Source organism: Sparus aurata, chromosome 6, assembly GCF_900880675.1.
Source record: "Sparus aurata chromosome 6, fSpaAur1.1, whole genome shotgun sequence".
In the NCBI taxonomy this organism is placed as follows: Eukaryota; Metazoa; Chordata; class Actinopteri; order Spariformes; family Sparidae; genus Sparus; species Sparus aurata.
In genome coordinates, this window is record NC_044192.1 from 11792409 (window position 1) to 11812311 (window position 19903).

Here is a 19903-nt window from a genome sequence, read left to right on the forward strand (position 1 = left end):
TGTGATTTGGTACTTAACCAACATTGATTTTGGCGACTGGGTTGCAGCCAATCGGGCCGTTTGATGGCTGAGCCATCAATACCTGCACCGCCCAATCACCCAAAAAGACCCTGGCCTTGAAAATGTGATGCACTCTCGCACATCACCGGTGCGAGAGTGCATCACCCATGCAAGGATATTTTGGCTTCATTTTTGTACAGTGAAAGAAAGTGGAGAAACATTATCCATACATCCATTAAACATACGGATATGGTATTGATCCTCTCAGCTCTCGACAAAAAAGCAAATCATTTCCCATTTCAGGGCAGTGCATTTCCAGCATTGCACTGGACTTACATTTATTCAGGAATATTTTCAGACATTAAATGTCTTACATTTATTCAGTATAATAAATGTAAGTCCAGTGCAATGACTTGTTCTCATTAATGGTCTATAACTGATGTACAAAAACACCCTCCGCTCACATTAACACCTGCATCTTCACCTCACAGGGTCTCTGTTGTTATGGTCCCTTCATTCATAAATTCATTCACACTAACCCTCTAACCTTGCTGCACTAACACCCTCAGGGCTCCTAAACATGAACTCTCTGTCTTCTGAGCTCCATATGTCGTCGCCTCAGATGACACGGGGTCACCAAACCCACCTTCATTACTCAGATTAAAGCCACTTCTACCAACGGTGGAAGTGCTGATTGGTCCGTCCACAGCTCAGGTCAGAGGGCCATCGTGAACCGTTGACACCTGGTAGTGAAGCTTATCGGGTCCTGCTCATCATCACTGACCATCAACCTGTGACCTCGCTGTGTTTACTGTAAGGGTGGATTGTCCGTACTGGTCGGATCTGTCGTGCAACTTCACGTCTCCTGGTTTTGTGTGCGCTCGTGAGCTCCGGAGCATCTGTTCATCAGTCGTGCTGTGTGCTCTCTGACAGGTTCACTGTCCCCTGTGAGATGGGATGCATGCTTGACTGACCTTAACGCAGCCTATTTGTCACCCGTAGAGGGGTGGAGGAGGGTGTGTGTGTGTGTGTGTGTGTGTGTGTATGTGTGTGTGTGCTAGCTAGCGTGTTCTCATACCTCTCACACAATAAGAGTGAATTGATCCACTGTGTGACTCTGGAGGGAGGAGGCGTGGACATGTGTCCTATTGTTACCGATCTCACCAGTGGAAGAGACTCAATGACTCATAAGACCAACAAAAACCTGCAGAGTGTTTAAGGAGACTCTATCCTGACTTGTTTTGTTGTAAAGTAGTATGTCCATTGTGTGTTTCTTTATGCTTGCTGTTGTTCTTTTTAATCCTATACAACCGCGATTCAAAAAGAGAATAGCTGCGGTGTAAAACTTAAATAAAACAGAAAGAGATAACACAATATATTCAATATCGAACCTCATCCACTTGAGACAGGTGCAACTAAAGATGAGGAAAGCTCCAAAAACACCTGTTTGGAAGTTAAACAGGTTTATTTGTAATAGGTGATAGTACCATGACTGGGCATCATCAGAAGTCTCAGTCATTCACAAGCAAGGGCGAAGCAAGGTTCAACACAAGACTGTATAAAGGATCGGGGAAATGTTTTACACAGTGTCCCAACTTTTTTGAAATCAGGGATGTACATTACTTAGATTGTCAATCTGAAAGGATGAGTTCAGCCAAAAATGTTACATTCTGTCTGTTATCTACTCACCCCGATGTCGATGAAGAGATGAACAACTGAAGTAGAATAGGAGAATAACGTCTTTCCAAATCAATTTGTGAACTCCTGAGATTTCGCCAGATGAGCTGTTTTAGCCTTATAATGTTTATTTCCAGTTCTTTTATTACATTTTAAAACAAGTCCCCCTCTGCTTCTGTTTTTTTTTTTTTTTTTTTTTTTTTTTTTAGGGGAACGTTGCAGTGAAGCTCTGGAAATGATTTATGGACTATGAAAATTCACGTGATATTCCATCGGCACGAGGGCAAGGAGATGATGACCAAATTTCGATTTTTGGGTGAACTCATCCTTTAAATTGCTACGACTAAACAGGGTCTTATTATGGTTATCTAATTCTTGCATAGCTCAGCGATTGTATCTTGATATGTGGGTAACTGCATGACCTTCTATCGTCTGTTCTACTGACCTTATTTTCTTCCGCCTTCGTTTGTGACACTGTTTTAAATGTGGTACAGAAACATATCTGACTTCAGCCTCCACTGTATCTTTTGTTGTAATGAATCATTCTCAGTCTATCTCATTGACTGTTGAGAGAAAACTGAGGCACAAACACTTCATCTCACTTCTGCGTCAACACCCCTAGAGGGCAGTGATGCTGTCTGCTTCCTTTTGTCCCCGTCACTGCACAAACAAGCTTCCAAGTAAAACTGAACATACATCTCCATTATTTTAATCTGCACTTCAAGCCAAACGACGCAATACCCGACTATCTCCAACTGAAGCAACTGCAGGGCTTCTCAGGAGATGATAGTAAACCCTCACAGGCTGATAACAGAGCGGGGAGTTAATGAGTGCAAAAAGGCTGAAGGCCTCCTAATAACGGGGTGTGGTCCAGTGCCAGGGCAGCCCTGTTGGATTAGCAGCAGGTCCCACGGCGCTCGCCTCCTAATTACAAGCTGGTAAGCACGGAGCGAGCCTGTATGGCTGCTCAACCGTGCTCCTGTGGGCATGCTCCCATCCCTGACAAACAACACACAGACACACACACACACACACCCACGCGCTCACTCCTCCCTAACAACATTGTGACAGCAGCGGCCACCTGCAGCAGGCCTACATGTGTTCCCGCCTGTCTGTGTCCTCAGTTGGTGCCGCTCCATCCATCCATCCTTCCCGCCCGCCCGCCCGCTTGCTTCTCTCCGTTTGCCCTGGTTTTCGGCAGAGCGAGCTGCAGAGTGCTGCACTGCATCGCCGGATCAAAGCAAGACTAATGACTACAGCAGAGATGTAGCTACAGCACCGAGGCCCCAAGTGTTCCCGCTCACAGTGCAGAAGCTGTAGTTAAACCACAAGTGGACTAAAGATAGCAGACAGCACAAGACAAGATGGCAGAGCTGGCTCTGAAACGCTGTGCAGGTGTGGATGAGGCAGGTGAGGAGAGGAACAGCATCACCTGAGAGATAAAGCTGTGATATGTAACATTTGCTCCCCCCCCATGGATCTGAAAGGAAGAAACAAGAAACATTTTCTCTGTTGTCTCTCTGTCATGAAAAAGTTCACTGTGAAGGATTTTTGCCTTTCTCCTCCTCTGCCATCTCCTTTCCACCCGTCTCCTCCTCTGCTCACGTTCCTCCTCCTCCTCCTCCTCCTCTTCTCTCTTTCTTCAACAAAAAAGGGCTATTAATAGAAACACCCTGCTCTCTCTTTTAAACTGCAGGGAGCATATACCGCGCACTTAAAGGGAGTGAAGAAGCCGAAGATACCGGGAAGCGTTTGAAAAATGTCCTCCACACTGCCCGCGGCTACAAAGAACGCTGCATGTCCTAAGAATAACAACAAAGAGGCCTCTGATCGATTCATGGCATTTTCGTATCAGCGCAGACGCCGCGCGGCTAAAATTAGCTCCCTCAAATCATTTGCTGACTTAATACCTGGTGAAGAGAAAGAAAGGCTGGATGAACATTTGGAAAAAAAAAAAAACACCTCCCGATGCCAAGGGAAGTTATTTTTAAAGCCCCACAGAAAACAAGCGACACACACAATAAACACACCGCACACAGTTTCAGTTGAATTATTATTGGCTTCATTATTGATATTACTTTGTCAGGGTTATGAGCATTTGGAAGGATTATATGCATTTTTAATTTCACATGTTTTTTTCTTAGTCCATAGATTGTCCTTTTTGTCTCGTAAAGTGCAGATAATACTACGTTGTTTTTTTTTTAAATCCAGACTTCACATACAGTATATAGTACATGGTTTTTCTGCTCTATCATCAGCATCCATTGGTTATTATTTACATTATTCTGTCACATTTCATTTCATAGAAAGAAAATCCATTATCCACTGTACCAACGTTGATGGATGTTTTCAGGCCTCTATATGACACCAGGGTGGGGGGGGAGAGAGTGAACGACTGTACATATTGTTTCAGTGGATGCCACACTATCAGGCTCTGGGGGTCAAACGTCAAAAAAAAAAAACATCTCTGACACACACATGCATACAGATTGCATATTGATCGTCTTGTTTCCCGTATGTATGAATTGTTGTCTTTTTTTTTTTTTTTTTTCTTTTTTTTTTCCGGAGCCTCGCCTCAAAGAGCTGACGCCGCAGTTCAAAAACAAACCCAAAGCTCAGAAAGCTCATATTCACATTCAGCTCACGTCTGAGTGTTTTGACGTACAGCGGCAGAATATTGCAACGTGTGTCTCTTCTGCTTAAAGGGCTGTTTTTGTTGTTTTTTTTAAGAAAACGCACCGTCAGCTCTTTGGATCAACATGAAATCAGTGAAAACACAAAACATTTTGTACTTAAACCTTCTCAACCACCAGCTAGTAATCATTCTCTGCATAGATTTCTCAGTGTGGTCACTGTTGGGCACCCTTCTCATGGAGCGGATTTGCTGGTGGGTCCCTCAGCAGGTGAGAGATGACGGTTTTTTTCTAGAGGCTGTGGTGCTCCCCGATAAAGCAATACATGATCGTTGGATTTGTTACCGTCCACTGGATAAAATCGCCTCACAGATTAAATCTGCGGGCGTACGGATGAGGATGATTCTACTTGTTCTTTGCGCTGTAAGCAGAAATAACTGTCACGTTGTGAACTCCAGTACATGAGTTGCTACAGTGGATTTGGCTGAGGTACAGTAATGTGCCCAATTTTCAAACATAACAGATAAATGCTGCGAGAACATTTATCATAAGTATCCATTCAAAAAAATGAAAAATAAAAAAAGTCAATGAAATGAAGACGGTAAGATACAATGCATTTGCATGCATAGACAAATATTTTTGGTCAGACTGTGAGTGTTTTTTTTTTTTTTTTCCACATATACAGATATGCAAATGGCTGTTGCATAAATGCAGCTGTACAACCAGGCTAAGACACTGACATTCAGTGGTTCGCTCTCTCTCTCTCTTTCTCTCTCTCTCTCTCTCTCTTTCTTTCATGCACACACATACACACACTCAAGCACATCGTCGTGCATCAACACACCCACGTCAATACTCAACTGATGATCGATAAGATCTCGGTTGGACTGTGGAAGTCCATAAAGGTTCATTCTTTTTTTTCCTTTTTTTAAAAAAAAAACAAAAAACATCTATGTTCTCTGCACAGACTCCTCCACTCAAGGATTATGGGAATATTGCTAACAGCTATTTGAACTTGTCCGACCTCGAGTTACCTCACTCCACCTTTACGCCACTCTAAGGGAAAGCAACAGATTCGTTTCCTAACGCTCTCTAAAAAAAAATCTTTCGAGACACATGAAAGCAGACACGGATCCGGACAGAGAGACGACTTCAGGAGCCTCGCGTCAGGCAGTTGGACGAGGCACCCTGAGCACATATTGGCAGCGATGGCGTAAAAGCATTTTGCTACTGCAGGCTGAAGACTGTAGTGAGCAGAATGAATAAAGATGTACATCCTTGACATGACAGAATTCATTGAGACAGTTCTTTGCTACAGACCTTTTTCCTAATCCGTCACCTTTCTAATTACCTAAGACATCTGTGAGAAGATGAAGAAAGGCAAGAGACTCAGGAGTGAAGTCAGAGGACCCCTAGGCTAGCCAATATCTGCTACACTGCTGCTAATTATCACTTCCCATATTGACGTTACTGCCTTTGACTGTTACCTTGGCAGTGTTGAGCGAACGGTGGAAAATCTCAGCTGGACACAATCCTAGAATCAGAACCTAATTCTCATTTGATGCCAACTTTTAAAGACAGATTGAGCTTCTGGCTTCAAAGACTTCTCAGAGGACAGCCAGACTCCATTTTAATTCGTAACAATTTAACGCCAATATATATTTTCTACAAAAAAGCTTTTTGTTGCGAGATTCTGGTCGGGGGATGATAGAGTTTTTGAACAACGCCCTGCCTTTCATCAACTACTTCACAGAAGGCAGTTTTTGGACTCAGCGGAGCAAACTTTTTGTGTTTAAATTCAGGATGTGCGTTAAGACAATGCTTTTGAAAAGGGGGGTGAGTAAGTAAGAGTGTGTCTTTGGCACTCTGAAACAGCAGGACATAGAAACAGTGCTCGGAACAATTAGTATTAATATTATTATTATTATTATTGGCATTAAAAATAAAGACATGGCAATGATTTGCATTTGTGGAAAGGCTCCCGCTTTCTCTTTAACATCGCTATTTCAAAGTTTTTAAATTTACCGATAAAAGTATACGTGTACTGTATATGTCTGTATACATATATTTTATATATATATTAGAAATAAATATATCTACCGTTATAATTGTACTTTTTTTTTGTCTCAGAGGCTTCTTCTTTGAGCTTAAATGCATGCTTCTAGGAATGTTTTTTGAGGTCATGCAACACTAGGAGAGTAGCGTAAACCCAGATAAAAGGCAGTTGAGGGGGGGGAGGGGAGAGAGGGGAAGCATTATTCCATACACGAGTCCTTAAAAAGTTGCTATTTTGATCATGAGGACGTGATAATGTGACAAAAGACCTGTGAGAAAAAAAAAAAGAAAAAAGGACGGCGCTGCAAATCTATCACATCTGCAAACCCGGGATTTAATATGTCCAAAAACTAGTAAGAGTGTGAGCCTGAAATCACAGCTCGGCTGCAGCACGTTTTACAGCAAAAAAAAAGGTTGTTTTTTTTTTTTTTTACGGCAATTACTTCTCTACGTGGAATGTTAATATCGACAAGGACGCCGCATCCCTTTGCAGGATTGGGCTCTTATGATTTTATTCCTTAAGAAATTCCTCTAACGTACAGTTTTAGGTTCTTGTGACAGCTACCTGCAGGCATCCTTTTTAAAAGTGTGTGTGTTTTTTTTGTATAGAAGGCAGTGTACAGACAAATATACAGTGTGTGATGAAGCAAGTGGCAGTCGAGAAACAAGTGGAAATTCTCATTCAGATAAAAACGTCATGCAATTATCTACTGGCTATGTTTATTACTAACAGCACCTACCTACCTACGGGCTATCAGTAAAGTCACAGTTAACCTACTTATCTATATGAATAAGTACTGGGTGTGCGTGTGTGTGTGTTTGTGTGCGTGTTAAACTGTGAAAAACAAACAAAACGAGAAGAAACATTCAAGTTGTCCTCAAAGCTCTGCAGTAAGACCAGTTTTGGGTGAATGGAAGGGGGAAAGCTTGCATTGCAATACCTACAGTACATGTAAGACCAAAGCAGTGAAAAGTCAAGGCCATCCTCAGTCATTCATCAGATACTGATGCCTGCTGGGAAAAAAGAAAGGTGTCGAACCATGAGCTTAGCGCCGATGGCTGTCATTCATCCTTGAAAAAAATTAACGTGGTGTACGAAAGCCACCGAACCTCGTCACAAGTCGCCCACAGGCCACGTCAGCGCAGGAGTGGGACTCGCTTTATGCTCACACATCCTTCTTATTCCTATAATGGTGAAGCATAAGACAGTTTTTGTTTCATTGGCTCCAGGAAGCAGCATATGTAGCGCGCGGGTAGGGCTCTTCAGAAAAGCGCATGGCAGAGCAGTGTGCCTTGGGAAATGAGGGGGGCCAAAAGGGACGCGGGACTAAAGCGGGGCTTGTGCTGTGTTGCTTTTTTTTTCTTTTTCTCTTTTTGAAAGCGGTAAGTAAATTTTTTTTCTTGCTGTGTTTCTCCCTTTTTTTCTTTTCTTTTTGTGCACTACTCTTGGCTACTTGTTGTGAGCAGGGAATCTTTAAGTATTGTTATCATTATTATTATTATTATTATTATTATTATCCTTTTTTTTTTTTTCTCAGAATAGCCACACAGACAAAGCCAACTCCATGCAGAAATGCAAAATTCTTAAATTTCACTCTGTTCGACAGTTATCAGGAGTTTTAAGGGCAAGCTGTGAGGAGAGAAGACAGGATGAGCGCGGGCGGAGTGAGCGGATGGTCTTTGCAATATATATATATATATTTTTTGATATCACTGTCTATCGTCGTCATCAACATCCTGAATTTCTATTGCCTTGGTTTTTCCAGCACACGTGAGGTGGGAGGCTGTACACCTGTCCCATCCGGTTGCTCAGCTCCACATTTCCCGTTGTGACGGGGAGGAAAACAGCAGATGACTACACGTCGGTGAGCATTTTGGTGATGTTTACATAGTTTGTGTTGGCCAGCGTGCAGTTGGCCGTCTTAAGGTTCTCCTCCTGAAAGTCCTCGTTGCTGTTGTTCACAGCCTCCTGGATCTCCATATAGTCCGATTTACTGATGGTGGAGCCGCTCCGGCTCTTCTTCAGTTCCTCGGCTGAGTCGGCTTTGGCCACGTTGACCTGCAGGTACTGCGCCTGTTCCTCACCTTCAGTCTCCCGGTGGTAGAAGTAGTTGAAGTTGGACACGATGACAGGCACGGGCAAGGCAATGGTGAGCACACCTGCAATGGCACAGAGGGAACCCACGATCTTGCCGCCAATCGTAGTCGGGACCATATCGCCATAGCCGACTGTTGTCATGGACACCACAGCCCACCAGAACGCATCCGGGATGCTCTCGAACTGCGACTCGGGCTCGTCTGCTTCGGCGAAGTAGACGGCGCTTGAGAAAAGGATGACCCCTATGAAGAGGAAGAAGATGAGCAGGCCGAGCTCTCTCATACTGGCTTTCAGGGTCTGACCCAAAATCTGAAGCCCCTTGGAGTGACGGGAGAGCTTGAAAATTCTGAAGACTCGCACCAAGCGGATGACCCTGAGAATGGCTAAGGACATGGCTTGCTGACCCGCTTGACCATCCTCCGGCCTGTCTGCCAGCTCTGTTCCGAGAGTGATGAAGTAAGGGATGATGGCGACAATATCAATAATGTTCATTATATTACCAAAAAAGCCTGCTTTGCTGGGGCAGGCGAAGAAGCGCACTAGAAACTCAAAGGAGAACCATATAATGCAGAGAGTCTCCAGGATGAAGAAGGGGTCGGTGAAATAGGTGTTTGTGTAGCTGATGACTGTGGTGTTGGTCTCAGGGTAAAAGACTTTTGCATGAGACTTGTGCATATCGTCCTCATCGTTGCGGAAAATGGGGAGGGTCTCCAGGCAAAAACTGACAATGGATATCAGGATGACCATGACAGAGATTATGGCGATAATCCTAGCAGGACCTGAGCTCTCTGGGTACTCGAACAGCAGCCACACCTGTCTCTGAAACTCATTGTCGGGAAGAGGCCGCTCCTCCTCCTTGATGAAACCCTCGTCTTCTCTGAATATCTCGATGGCCTCGTCGCCCAGCTCGTAGAAGCGAATCTCCTCTGAGAAAATATCAAGGGTGACGTTGACCGGCCTTCTTAGCCGCCCCCCTGATTGGTAATAATACAATATGGCGTCAAAGCTGGGCCTGTTCCTGTCGAAAAAGTACTCGTTCCTCAGCGGGTCAAAGTAACGCATCCTCTTTTTGGGGTCCCCCAGCAGAGTCTCGGGGAACTGGGAGAGGGTTTTGAGTTGAGTCTCAAAGCGCAGCCCTGAGATGTTGATGACCACCCTCTCGCAACACTCATGGTCGGCCTCCGGGTCGTAGTCCTGCGGGTGGCCCGGGTGTGCCGCCGCCTCGTCAGAGGGGTCGCCTGTGGCAACAGTCATTCTGCAGGGGGAGGAGGCCTGCACTTTTCAGTGAGTCTGGGTCCTGCAGCCTGGGGAACTGCAGGCAGGGGCCAGGAGAGGGAGGGGGCTCAACACCGTAAAGACCTGACGGCCACAGGATGTCACCTAGGATCTGACTGCATGTAGGACAGATAAAGCACAGACAGACAACAAGGTCAGGTTAACCTGAGACATGATTCAGCACTAAATACTTCTGCCACTCAGTCCACAGATGTCAGGAACGGGCTCCAGCTTGAACTGAAAATAGATGAAAATGAAGCCACCCTCTGAGACAATGTCATAAAACCTGAGTTATATAAAGTTTGTGAGACGGCAGTCGATATAAAAATGAAACAGCTCACGGAAACTTGAGGCTGACACCCCTGCTCCTCACTTGAGCAAATTAATATGCAAATAAAGCAGCTGTCTTGCATATAAATGGCTTCAATGCAGGTAAACTCAGGGGCTTGACTGGCATCTAACACGTACAGAGGCTCATAAATTAGGACACTGATCTGCTGCATTGGACAGTATCCACTGAAATGAATGGGACTACCTTTCGCAGTGAAGCCATGCATGAATATGGCAATGCAGCAGCCAGGCACAAAATTCATACAGACAGCATCCTGTCTAGAATATCACAGAAAAACCACCGCAGTCGAAACACAAAACGTACGAGACGCCTCTGAGATCCACTGCCGTGCCGCACAAACACAACAAGACAGCCTCACATCTACCGACTTCAGGTTAGTTTTCTGTTGGAGCGTTTTAGTCTTGAAATGGTGCCCGTCTCTGGAATATTCAAAAACACCTATCAATAATTTATCCATGGAAGGAAATAGGTTCCAGGAGGGGGGGGGGGAAAAAACTATCTCTAGTCTGCATCATCTCTCACAGAGTGGGAGCTCAGTCCTACAAAATAAAACCCTTATGAAACACACGGCAGATCTATTTATCTCTGTCAGAGTCATCAGTGAGGTGCAAACCAGTGCATTAACTGCAGAGTCCCAATGTAAAAATCGACACCAGTGATGAGAGGTAAGCTGCCCTGTGCGGTGTTCATACATACCTGCAGACATCTTCTTCTTCATATCTGATGTGAGTTGATGCTCCTGCTGGACACTGGTGCCAGGGGAAGGTGGTGCTGGTGGTGGAGGGGGTGGAAAAAAAGCTGCGACAATCGGCTCCTCAAGTCTTCAGCGTGGGAAGAAAAAAAAAAAAAAAAAACAATTAGAAAAATATTAATCTCCAAATTGAGGGCAGCGGATGATGTTCACCTCATGTTGTCTGCAGCATCCTCCGCCGTGTTCACCGGGTACAGTATGTGCGGGTGTGTCCTCGCTTTCCCCTCCCCGACTCCCTTTTTTCCTCCGGGGTAAGGCTGCCTGCCTGCCTGCTTGCCGTGGGATGGCGATTGGCAAAAAAAAAAAAAAAAAGAAAAAGGGGAGGAGGAGGAGGGAACCGATCAAGGAGGTGGTCGTGGTGGTGGATGGTGGTGGTGCTCCCCCCCCTCTTAATAACCAAAAGGTGCTGGGATCAGCAAGAATGATCTACCTCCACCGTTTCCCCTCCTCTGTGCGTGACTGTGACGAGGCTGCAGACCAGCCGCAAAGGTAAAAACGGCTCCTGGTGATGAGAAGGTGCTCGGAGAGGCAACATCTGCAGAGGGGAGGGAGAGGAGCGGAGACAAGGCGTGGAGGAGGAGGAGGAGGAGGAGGTGGAGGGTAGGGAGCTTACACAAATAATCTTATTAGCGAGATGCAATAATGAGATGCGATCCATAATAAGACCTAAGAAAAATAATATAATAAATAAATAAAATAAAATAAACACCATCTATTCGTGCGTCACCCGCCTCCTAATTTACATGTCTATGTCTTATTTGTGCACGCGTGCAAACAACAACAACACAAAATAAACAATCTCGACAGGTCTGAGCTGCGGAGTCAAGTGCGCACACACGCGCGCACACGCACGCAGACAGTCAAGTGTGTGTGTGTGTGTGTGTAGCCTGCATGGTGAGAGGAGCAGCGTCCTCAAAGACACTGACTTGAGTCGACATGCATGAAAGGAGGATCGCCCTGCAAAAAAAAAAAACAAAACGATTATGCAATTACACCAAAGCCAAAGCCTGCTCACACCCACATCATGTATGAACGGAACCCTAATGGACCTGCACGATGTGGTCTCCAGCTGGGGCAGGAGGCGGGAGATTTTATTTCATGTTTTTTTTTTTTTTTTTAGGGGGGGGGCGATTTTTGTGGGTGAAATATCTCTGTAGTCAGCAGTGGCCGCCGGGCAGGGACGGAGAGCTTAGTCAAACCTGCATTCGGGCACCGCCGTGCATACCAAGAGACGCGCTGCTGATGGAGAAGAAGGCAAGGGCGCTCTCCAATCCGCACTGTAGCCTACCACTCCTTACCTTATCTGCAGTGTGGGCAATTTAAAGGGGTACGAGTCTCCAGCATTGTTCAGCAGCACTGCTCCTGGTCACTTAGTGCCTTTAAAATAAACTAACATGAATCTGCAGGCTGATTTTCTTGCTCTCTGTGGTTCTGGGTTTTATGTCTGTCTTTTTGGGGAAGACCTTTTAATCAGAGGGGAAAGATGGCCACTGGCTTTTTTAAAAAGCTTAAACAAACTAAATAAACAAACTCTCTTTGTTTTATGACTGAATAAACTGAATAAACAAACTGACCTTAAAGGACAACACGGCTTCATACCGTTTTACTTTGCTTATATGTGGCAGACCCTGCCACCTTTCTAGCTTCAAACAGGGTTCTTGTGACCTTATTTTCCTCAGAGAACAGCTTGTTTATTCAGTTATGGAAACATTTGTATTATTACCTCATTAATATTGTAAATATGTAAATTCTTCTCCATATCTACATAGTGCCCCTTTAGTGACCAACAGAGTTGGGCCGATGAACGATTCCATCATCTGTGGCTGACAGTCTTCGACAACTGAGGCCCGTACCATCGTAGATTCGTGATTTAAAGATTTAAAGACCCTTCACCAAAGGGTACACATAGTAGTATGTGTCCTCTTTGAAGGCAATAAGCATACCTGTCATTTTGTAATGTCAATATTTTGTTAAAAATGTTCTGAAAAACACCTTGGTACCTTACAAAAGAGAACACTTTGCTCTCCATCAGCACCTGCTGGAACTGGCTGCTGCTGATTCTGGCACTAAATTATGAGAATATTACCAACATTACATGGACTGATTAGGTACTGTTGCTAGCTGGCCTGTGTAGCCTTACCTGCGCAAGACTTACAGCTCAGATTAAAACATGATTTTCAAATCATCTTCAATTTTAGGTCGTACAATAGGAAACTGGTGATTGGTCCACACGACTTTTCACCTCAAAGTGATGCCCTTGACCCTAAGGCAGTAGCTGTTGTTTATGACATGTTGGACAGAAGATGAAAAGAGGAAAAGAAGAAAGTTACAAGTTATAGTGACTACAGCGATGAGCCAGTGACCCCCTGCGACTCTGAGACACTGCCTCATATTACTCCATGTTAGCCCACATTATTAGGTGTTTAAATCTGTTAAACTGTTAAAATCATAACAGATCCGTTATCGAAAGGAAATTATCTGCCAACAATTTTGATAATTGTTTCATGATTTCAGTCATTTTTCAAGCAAAAACATCATCAATTCATCATCATCATCATCATTTGCTGCCTCTAGATTCTTAAATTAAAAAGGATCTGCTGCTTTTTGTCATTTATGATGGTAAATGAAGAGTCTTTGGGTTTTGGATTGTTGTTTGTTTTACTTTTTTGACATTTTATGGACTAAACCGAAGATTAATCATGAAACTAATCTGCAGATTGACAGATAATTAAACTAATCTTTGGTTCCTGAGCTCTGAGGTAGAAATGAGCAACTCACACAGCCGCAGCGACAATTATGAAGTCACTTTCTGCCTTGTAATTCTTGCCACAGCAGTTATATTTGTAACCTTTCCTGGCAACACGATTCATTAATTATAGATAGGAGGCTGACTAAAATAGAGCAGAACCTCCATCGTTGCGCCCTGCTATATTCAGAACAAAGAAAAAACGCTGATCAATAGTAAAACCTCCATTTGTTCTAAATTCTAAAGCCGGGAATGAAAGGCAGCGTGTCCAGAAGTGACCTCCGGAGAAGCCAAAGGTCAGCGGGAATCCCTCGGCCGTAAAGGGTAGGAGGTGAAGGTGGGGGTGGTGGAGAAAGCCAGCGGGATGATTTGTGTGGGACTCGGCTCTGCCAAGGTTACTCGTGGCAGACCTGAGACCATCGCGGCTCCCCGCGTCGTCCCCTTCTGTCAGTCTGCCTGCCTGCTGCCACACATGCGGACACCTCTCACTATCTCTTAATGGCTTTCCCAGGTTCCTCATGACAGCACAGCCATTATTTATGAGCTGGGGGCCCATTACAAAGACTGGTAATGCAGGCTCTAAAGCTCAGTTCACTCTGCATTAGCTGGCTGCCTTTAATTAAAAGCGAAGGGTCCCCGGCGCTCTAAACGCTGTGCGTGTTTTAAATCGTACGGGGACGGGGAGATGGGCGGTGGTTGTGTAAGTTGGCAGATGAGGGTGTCGAGGATGAATTTGTTTCCAGGAGGTATTGATTTCAGAGCTCGTCCTCATCTCCATCAGATGTTGTTCTGGTGCAGGAACAAGAAGCAGAGAAAATGAACTTGAGGACTGAGAGACTGGAGGGTCATTACCACTTGTCTGGACGTTTATTCACTCTGCTGTCATTCTATTACCCAAGCACAAGACAGTTTTGTTGTTGTTCAGGGCTGGACAATAAATCCAAATACAATCGACTAAAATTCTAATATATTTGTTTGCTCCTGCAGCCATATTATCCTTGAACCATAAAGAATGCATGAAAATAATCTTCTTTAAATGCAGTCAGTCTACTTGTTGTGGCGACCATAGCAGGTATTTTAGGCCAAAACATGATATTTTCCAAACCCTAACCGAGTTCGTTTCGTGCCTAAACCTAAACAGGACCATAACAAAAGTATAGTCACAAGATAAAATTTTAAATTTAACCTAAAAAATAAACAGTAGTTAAGTTTCTGCAAAACCACGGACAAGCTGAAACTATTTCTGCAATCACAACGATGTGCTTATGCTCTGGTTAGGTTTAGGCAGGATAACATCGTGGTTTGCCTAAAAATACCTGTGTTGGTTGTCACACACACAGCTGGAGATGTCTCCACTTCCTGTCAAAAATATCTGGGTTGTTGTCCGATTGTCCAAATGTCTCCTGAAGAATATCCAGCTGTGTCACACTAATAAATGTTGAAGCACGGACCTTTGAACTGCAATCACATGAACGTCACGTTCATATTCATTAACATGTGATGTGAACGGAATGTTGCACATTTTGCACAAATGTCAGTGTTGTATGCAGCCCACAACATGTACATATGAAGGTATCTGCGGTCCGTGACATGTAGATTGTGAACATTTTATCCTGGCGATTGGGTCGATACATTTGATTCCCCAGCTGTCAGTTTAGCCTGGTCCCTTGGGTGCATTGCTCTTTAAACACCGGAGGTCTTCTGTACCTCCTTGATACTGCATTGCAGCAGCCACAGGTTTTCAAGCTCACACACACAGGCTGCAAACTAAAGGTCCAAATTCTGACATGATTCAACTTCAGCACTCTTCCTGCTACCGGTTAGTTCTACACAACACGATGAGACGGAGAGATGAGCTCTGGATATCAGGCTCACGCTTTCAGTTGTTGCTGCATTGAAACAGATTTTCTGCTTCTAGATATGATGATGAAACTCTCTCCGGTGTATAGTTTCTCATTAGTGGATTCTCTCATGCAAACTCATCATCATATCTGATGAGAATCGTCTGGTAAAATAAAGCCATCCTATGCATTCTGACATTTTATATTTTCCCTTTTTTCCCCCCATTCCTCGTGGTATCTAGCAATCCCACAACCTTGCTGCTAAACATTTGTTTTCCCCCAATGCATCGCCACTGAAACTCAATTTATTTAACCCTCTGGGAGATGAGTCAGATGAGTATCAGTGCTCAGGAGAGGGAAACTCAGGTGCCCTGAAAAAGAGGCCAGCTTATCCAGACAGCTACAGGAAAGTGGAGGCATTAGATGAAAAGAGCGGCTGCACACATGTTTAACAATGCAGCTCCCTCTGTCCTTCTCTGTGTCCCCTGGAGCTGACAGTACATCTGTCAGAGACAGAAAGAGGTGGAGATGCAGAAGGGCGGGACAGGGAAGAGAGAGCATTGTGCAAACAGAGAGGGAGGAGAGGGGAAGGAGAGCGAGTCGTGCTCGTCAGATTAAGGCCCAGCAGGATGAGGGCAGACGCTGGAAAAGAGCCAGACACCGGGTGAGACACAAGGACACTGGTCCACTGCGGTACACTGCCAAGCCGCATCTGACTGAGCCTCACAGAAATCTGCACACACGAGCTCGCCGTCTGAACTTGGATCTGCAGACATTTTCCACACGATAACCGCGTCTCTGCCGCACTGACTCATGCTGCTGATCTGCAAGTCAAAAGTTAGAAGCATGCACACTTTACTGTACGGCTTCACCCAATTCATCGAGCCGCCCTGATGCTGAGGAGAAAGGACTGTGAGTCAGTGAGTGTGTGAGTCAGTGTCACTGTTGCAGGGATCCCCTTCTGCTGCATGCGATACACAATGTGTCCGTATGAGTGACTGAAATTCAAGTCAAGGTAAGTGCTCGCTGCAGGAACACTCTGCTATATTACACCAAGGTCACGCTAGCAATGAGACACCTTCTGTACGAGGGGGGAGACAGCAAGAAAAAACGTGATTGTGTGTCTGTGAAAATGAGCTCTGTCAAGGAGAAGGGGTTTGACTTTTATGCATTGTGTGCAGCAGCGACTTATTGCAACACGTCGCTCCACCCCTGAATATTTTAGCAAAAAGCCTGTTTTTTTGGGGGGGGGGGGGAATGTGCACGACATCGTTCAAACACACCAGACATATCCAGGTCTGCCTCGACAGCGTTGGAGAAAGAACAGGCTGCAGTGTTTGTTGGCTGCAGCACAGATGCACATTGTGGGACTTGTGGGATTTACAGTGATAGCTACTGTGTCACTCTGACGATGCAGTCGTCTGGTTTTTTGTTTGCCAGCGACTCAAGGAGCCAAAATATCTGCCTCCGCCTCGTGCAGGCAGTCTGATGAGCCGTCGACACCTGAGGGGGATGAGCCAGGGTCATAAAATAAAAATAAAAAAACTTCTCACACATCTGACTTTCCTCATCAATATTAATCTTCTCTGTCAGAGGTCTCAGATAAACAGACTCCTGGAAAGTGCCTTAAAGCACCGGAGCATCGACAGAAATTATCCAAAGTCAGCATTGCCACTGTAGTTGGGTGCATTTGCTCAGCCTCATTCAGTTGCCACGGAGACCATCTCTAGGGGCAGCAGTGGGAGGAGGCTGGGCAGTGACATCACGCCTACAGCGTCTCTGATGCCGCCGGGATATTTCAGGTAAAGTTAGAGCACGATGACAAAGCACTTTTGGTTTTCCTGCAGTCAGCTGTGTTACTTGATGATGAATTAGTGATTAGTAGAAGTGTGATATGTGTATTATTTTCTCCTTGTGAGATCTCACATCCGCAACATATGGTGCTGCTGTCTGTTTGGAGCTGATTCAGATTTAGTACGACCTCCTTTTTGGGGCGTGGGTGGGGGGCATGTGTGCTTTCTCTGACACACTCTCTGCGCTTCCTTTCCTTTGTCTCATGAAAGCCAGTCTTGATGCAGCAGAGTGAACTTTATGAATAGCCCCCAGAGTGCCATTACATGCTCTCCAAAGAGCAGATGGATGAATGGCACCCTGAGAAATAACGGAAATATGTCTCATGTTTTTTTTTTTTTTCTTTCTATTTCTGGCAGCACTGAGTTACAGTTTTAGGGCAAATACTGTACCACATAAAAATATCATCATGCAGGAGCTGTGCCGTGAATAATTGCACCGGATGCAGCCTCTGCCTCCCCTCCGCCTCCCCTCTCCTCCTCCTCACCGACGTGACATGAACATGAGGTAAAGTTCAAGCGTGACATGCGGCGCCTCTCCTGGCAGACACTCCCCGTGCTGCCGTGCTGGGCATCATCAGAGGTAGCACGCTGCTGCGAGGCATCGCTCCTCTCATGTGGCGACTGGTGGCATGAGGAGGACAGCGATGAGGAGGCGAGAGGGGAGGGGAAGCCCAGGGTCCCCTCTACCCCCCCAACCTCTACGGAGCATGATCCTGATCTCCCATCCTCACGTCTGCCTGGAGCAGTGGTGGCAGAGAGAGAGAACCAGCTGTGGAGCTGCCCTGCAGTTTCCTGCATCTGTGTGTGGTTTTTTGTGTATCATGCATGCGAGCTCATAAATGTGAGTGTATTCACTCTGACTCCGAGTGTGTGCACGTCCTCTCCGGTCTTCTCTGTTTTCTAATGACCAGGCTCTCACAGCGGAGTGCATTCAGGCGTACCAGCTGTGACCATCTTACAGCTGTGCAGCACTCGAGCAGACACACACGCAGACATTGAGACGATTAGACACGTCAACACGTTTTAAAACTAGCAGACACACCTTTTAAAGTCATGTTTGGATCCTGCTTTAATTCTCTTTACTGTAATCAGTATTTCATCACTAGAGCTTTAAAATTCCAATGCCTGTGTGAGTTCAATTCCTGGGTTTCTGTACAGCACTCCTGATTTTAAGGACTCTAAAATTTAAACTCTTTATTTGGTCATTGAATCTGTCCACATACTTTGTGTTCTGTGTACCAGACGTGCACAATCTGATGATGTCATGTTAGCGTTGTTGGACGATCATGATTAAATGTTATTCCAGGACCAACATGTCAACTCACCAATCAGATTTTTGTAATGTCAGAGCTTAGCAACATGGAAAAATACAGACATGGGGGAAGTTATCATCTCTAATATAATAAAAGGGTCAATATTAACCTTTTACATTTACAGCATTTAAGAGATGCTTTTGTCGAAATTGACTTACAGTAATATATACCTACATTCATACGCTGATGGCCGTGGCTGCCATGCAAGGTGCCGTCCAGCACATCAGGAGCAGTTTTGGGGTTCAGTATCTTGCCCAAGGACACTTTGACATGCAGACCAGGGGAATCAAACCACCAGCCTTCCGATAACAAGATGCTGGCTCTACCCCTGAGCCTCAGCTGCCCCCACCCACACCATCTTTTCCTAAACCTAACCAGTGGCAAAAAAGTCACAAAGATGGAATAATGGATAAACAGTATAACAATATGTTATAATTAGGATGCAAACCCGAGCCTCTTTAACTAAAAACCATATAGTGATCCTATTCAGCCAAAACAGCTCACTCCAACTGTGGACCGTCTCTCTTTGGTCCTGGGGCAACATTAATATCGATGTTGTAGGAACGAAGACAAAGCTGTGATAAATTTGTCACATTAAATAGCTTTAAAATGTAACAAAAGAAGCTAATGTTATAAGAGGTTTAGACAGATTTACACTTCTTACTATTCTGTGAGAATTATTTAAGGATTTAAGAGAAATTCAGTATATATCCTGGGTTAATCCATCTACCCAATCCCTAGAAACTGCCCTATTCATGTGGGTAAAGACAGTGGCGGTTCTAGACCAGTTTTAATAGGGGGGCCAGGTTGGGGCTGACTTTTTTGTTAGGGGGCACATACAACCCGGAAAAAAGGACAAATCCCTCATTCAGACAAAGCAGTGTTTACAATTTCAGCAATTTTTATTGGGTAGTAAACTGCTGAGACACTTTATTTCTGCATTTCCCTTCAGAACAAAATCATTGCAAGAAATCTGTCATGGTGTTATTAATGCAGAGTCCCTGTCAGGGGGGCCACAGGGGGGTCCAGACTCCAGTTACGGGGGCACTGGCCCCTGCTGCCCCCCCCCCCAGAACCGCCCCTGGGTAAAGAAGTCAGTGTGCAGTAGTAGCTGCAAAATATGTTGCCTATAGTCATAAACTACAAGAAACAAGCTCTGGACTGAATGTTTTTGTGATTAAGAGTGTGTATGTTTAAAATGTGTTTCATGACTTGTGATTATCTGTTTTGTTTTCTTGTGTATGGGTGAATAATATGTGGTTTTGCTTTGGCAATTACAAGCTGCATTAACTTTTGGCCACTTAGCAGC

The 19903-nt window shown here is 44.9% G+C and overlaps 1 protein-coding gene across 1 annotated transcript; it reads right to left on the reverse strand.

Annotated features, from left to right (window-relative positions):
• Positions 1 to 3716: 3716 nt before the first annotated feature.
• Positions 3717 to 11129, reverse strand: LOC115583397 (potassium voltage-gated channel subfamily A member 2). Its single transcript, XM_030420179.1, has 3 exons — positions 10995 to 11129; positions 10787 to 10911; positions 3717 to 9854 (listed from the first exon to the last, which is right to left on the reverse strand). Exon 3 carries the CDS (start codon positions 9715 to 9717, stop codon positions 8221 to 8223), a length of 1497 nt encoding a protein of 498 aa, XP_030276039.1. The 5' UTR covers positions 9718 to 9854; positions 10787 to 10911; positions 10995 to 11129; the 3' UTR covers positions 3717 to 8220.
• Between the last annotated feature and the right edge of the window lie 8774 nt (positions 11130 to 19903).

What these genes read in the sequence shown, in the direction of transcription:
- LOC115583397 (XM_030420179.1), bottom strand. Translation starts at nt 9,717, where the DNA reads ATGACTGTTGCCACAGGCGACCCCTCTGACGAGGCGGCGGCACACCCG.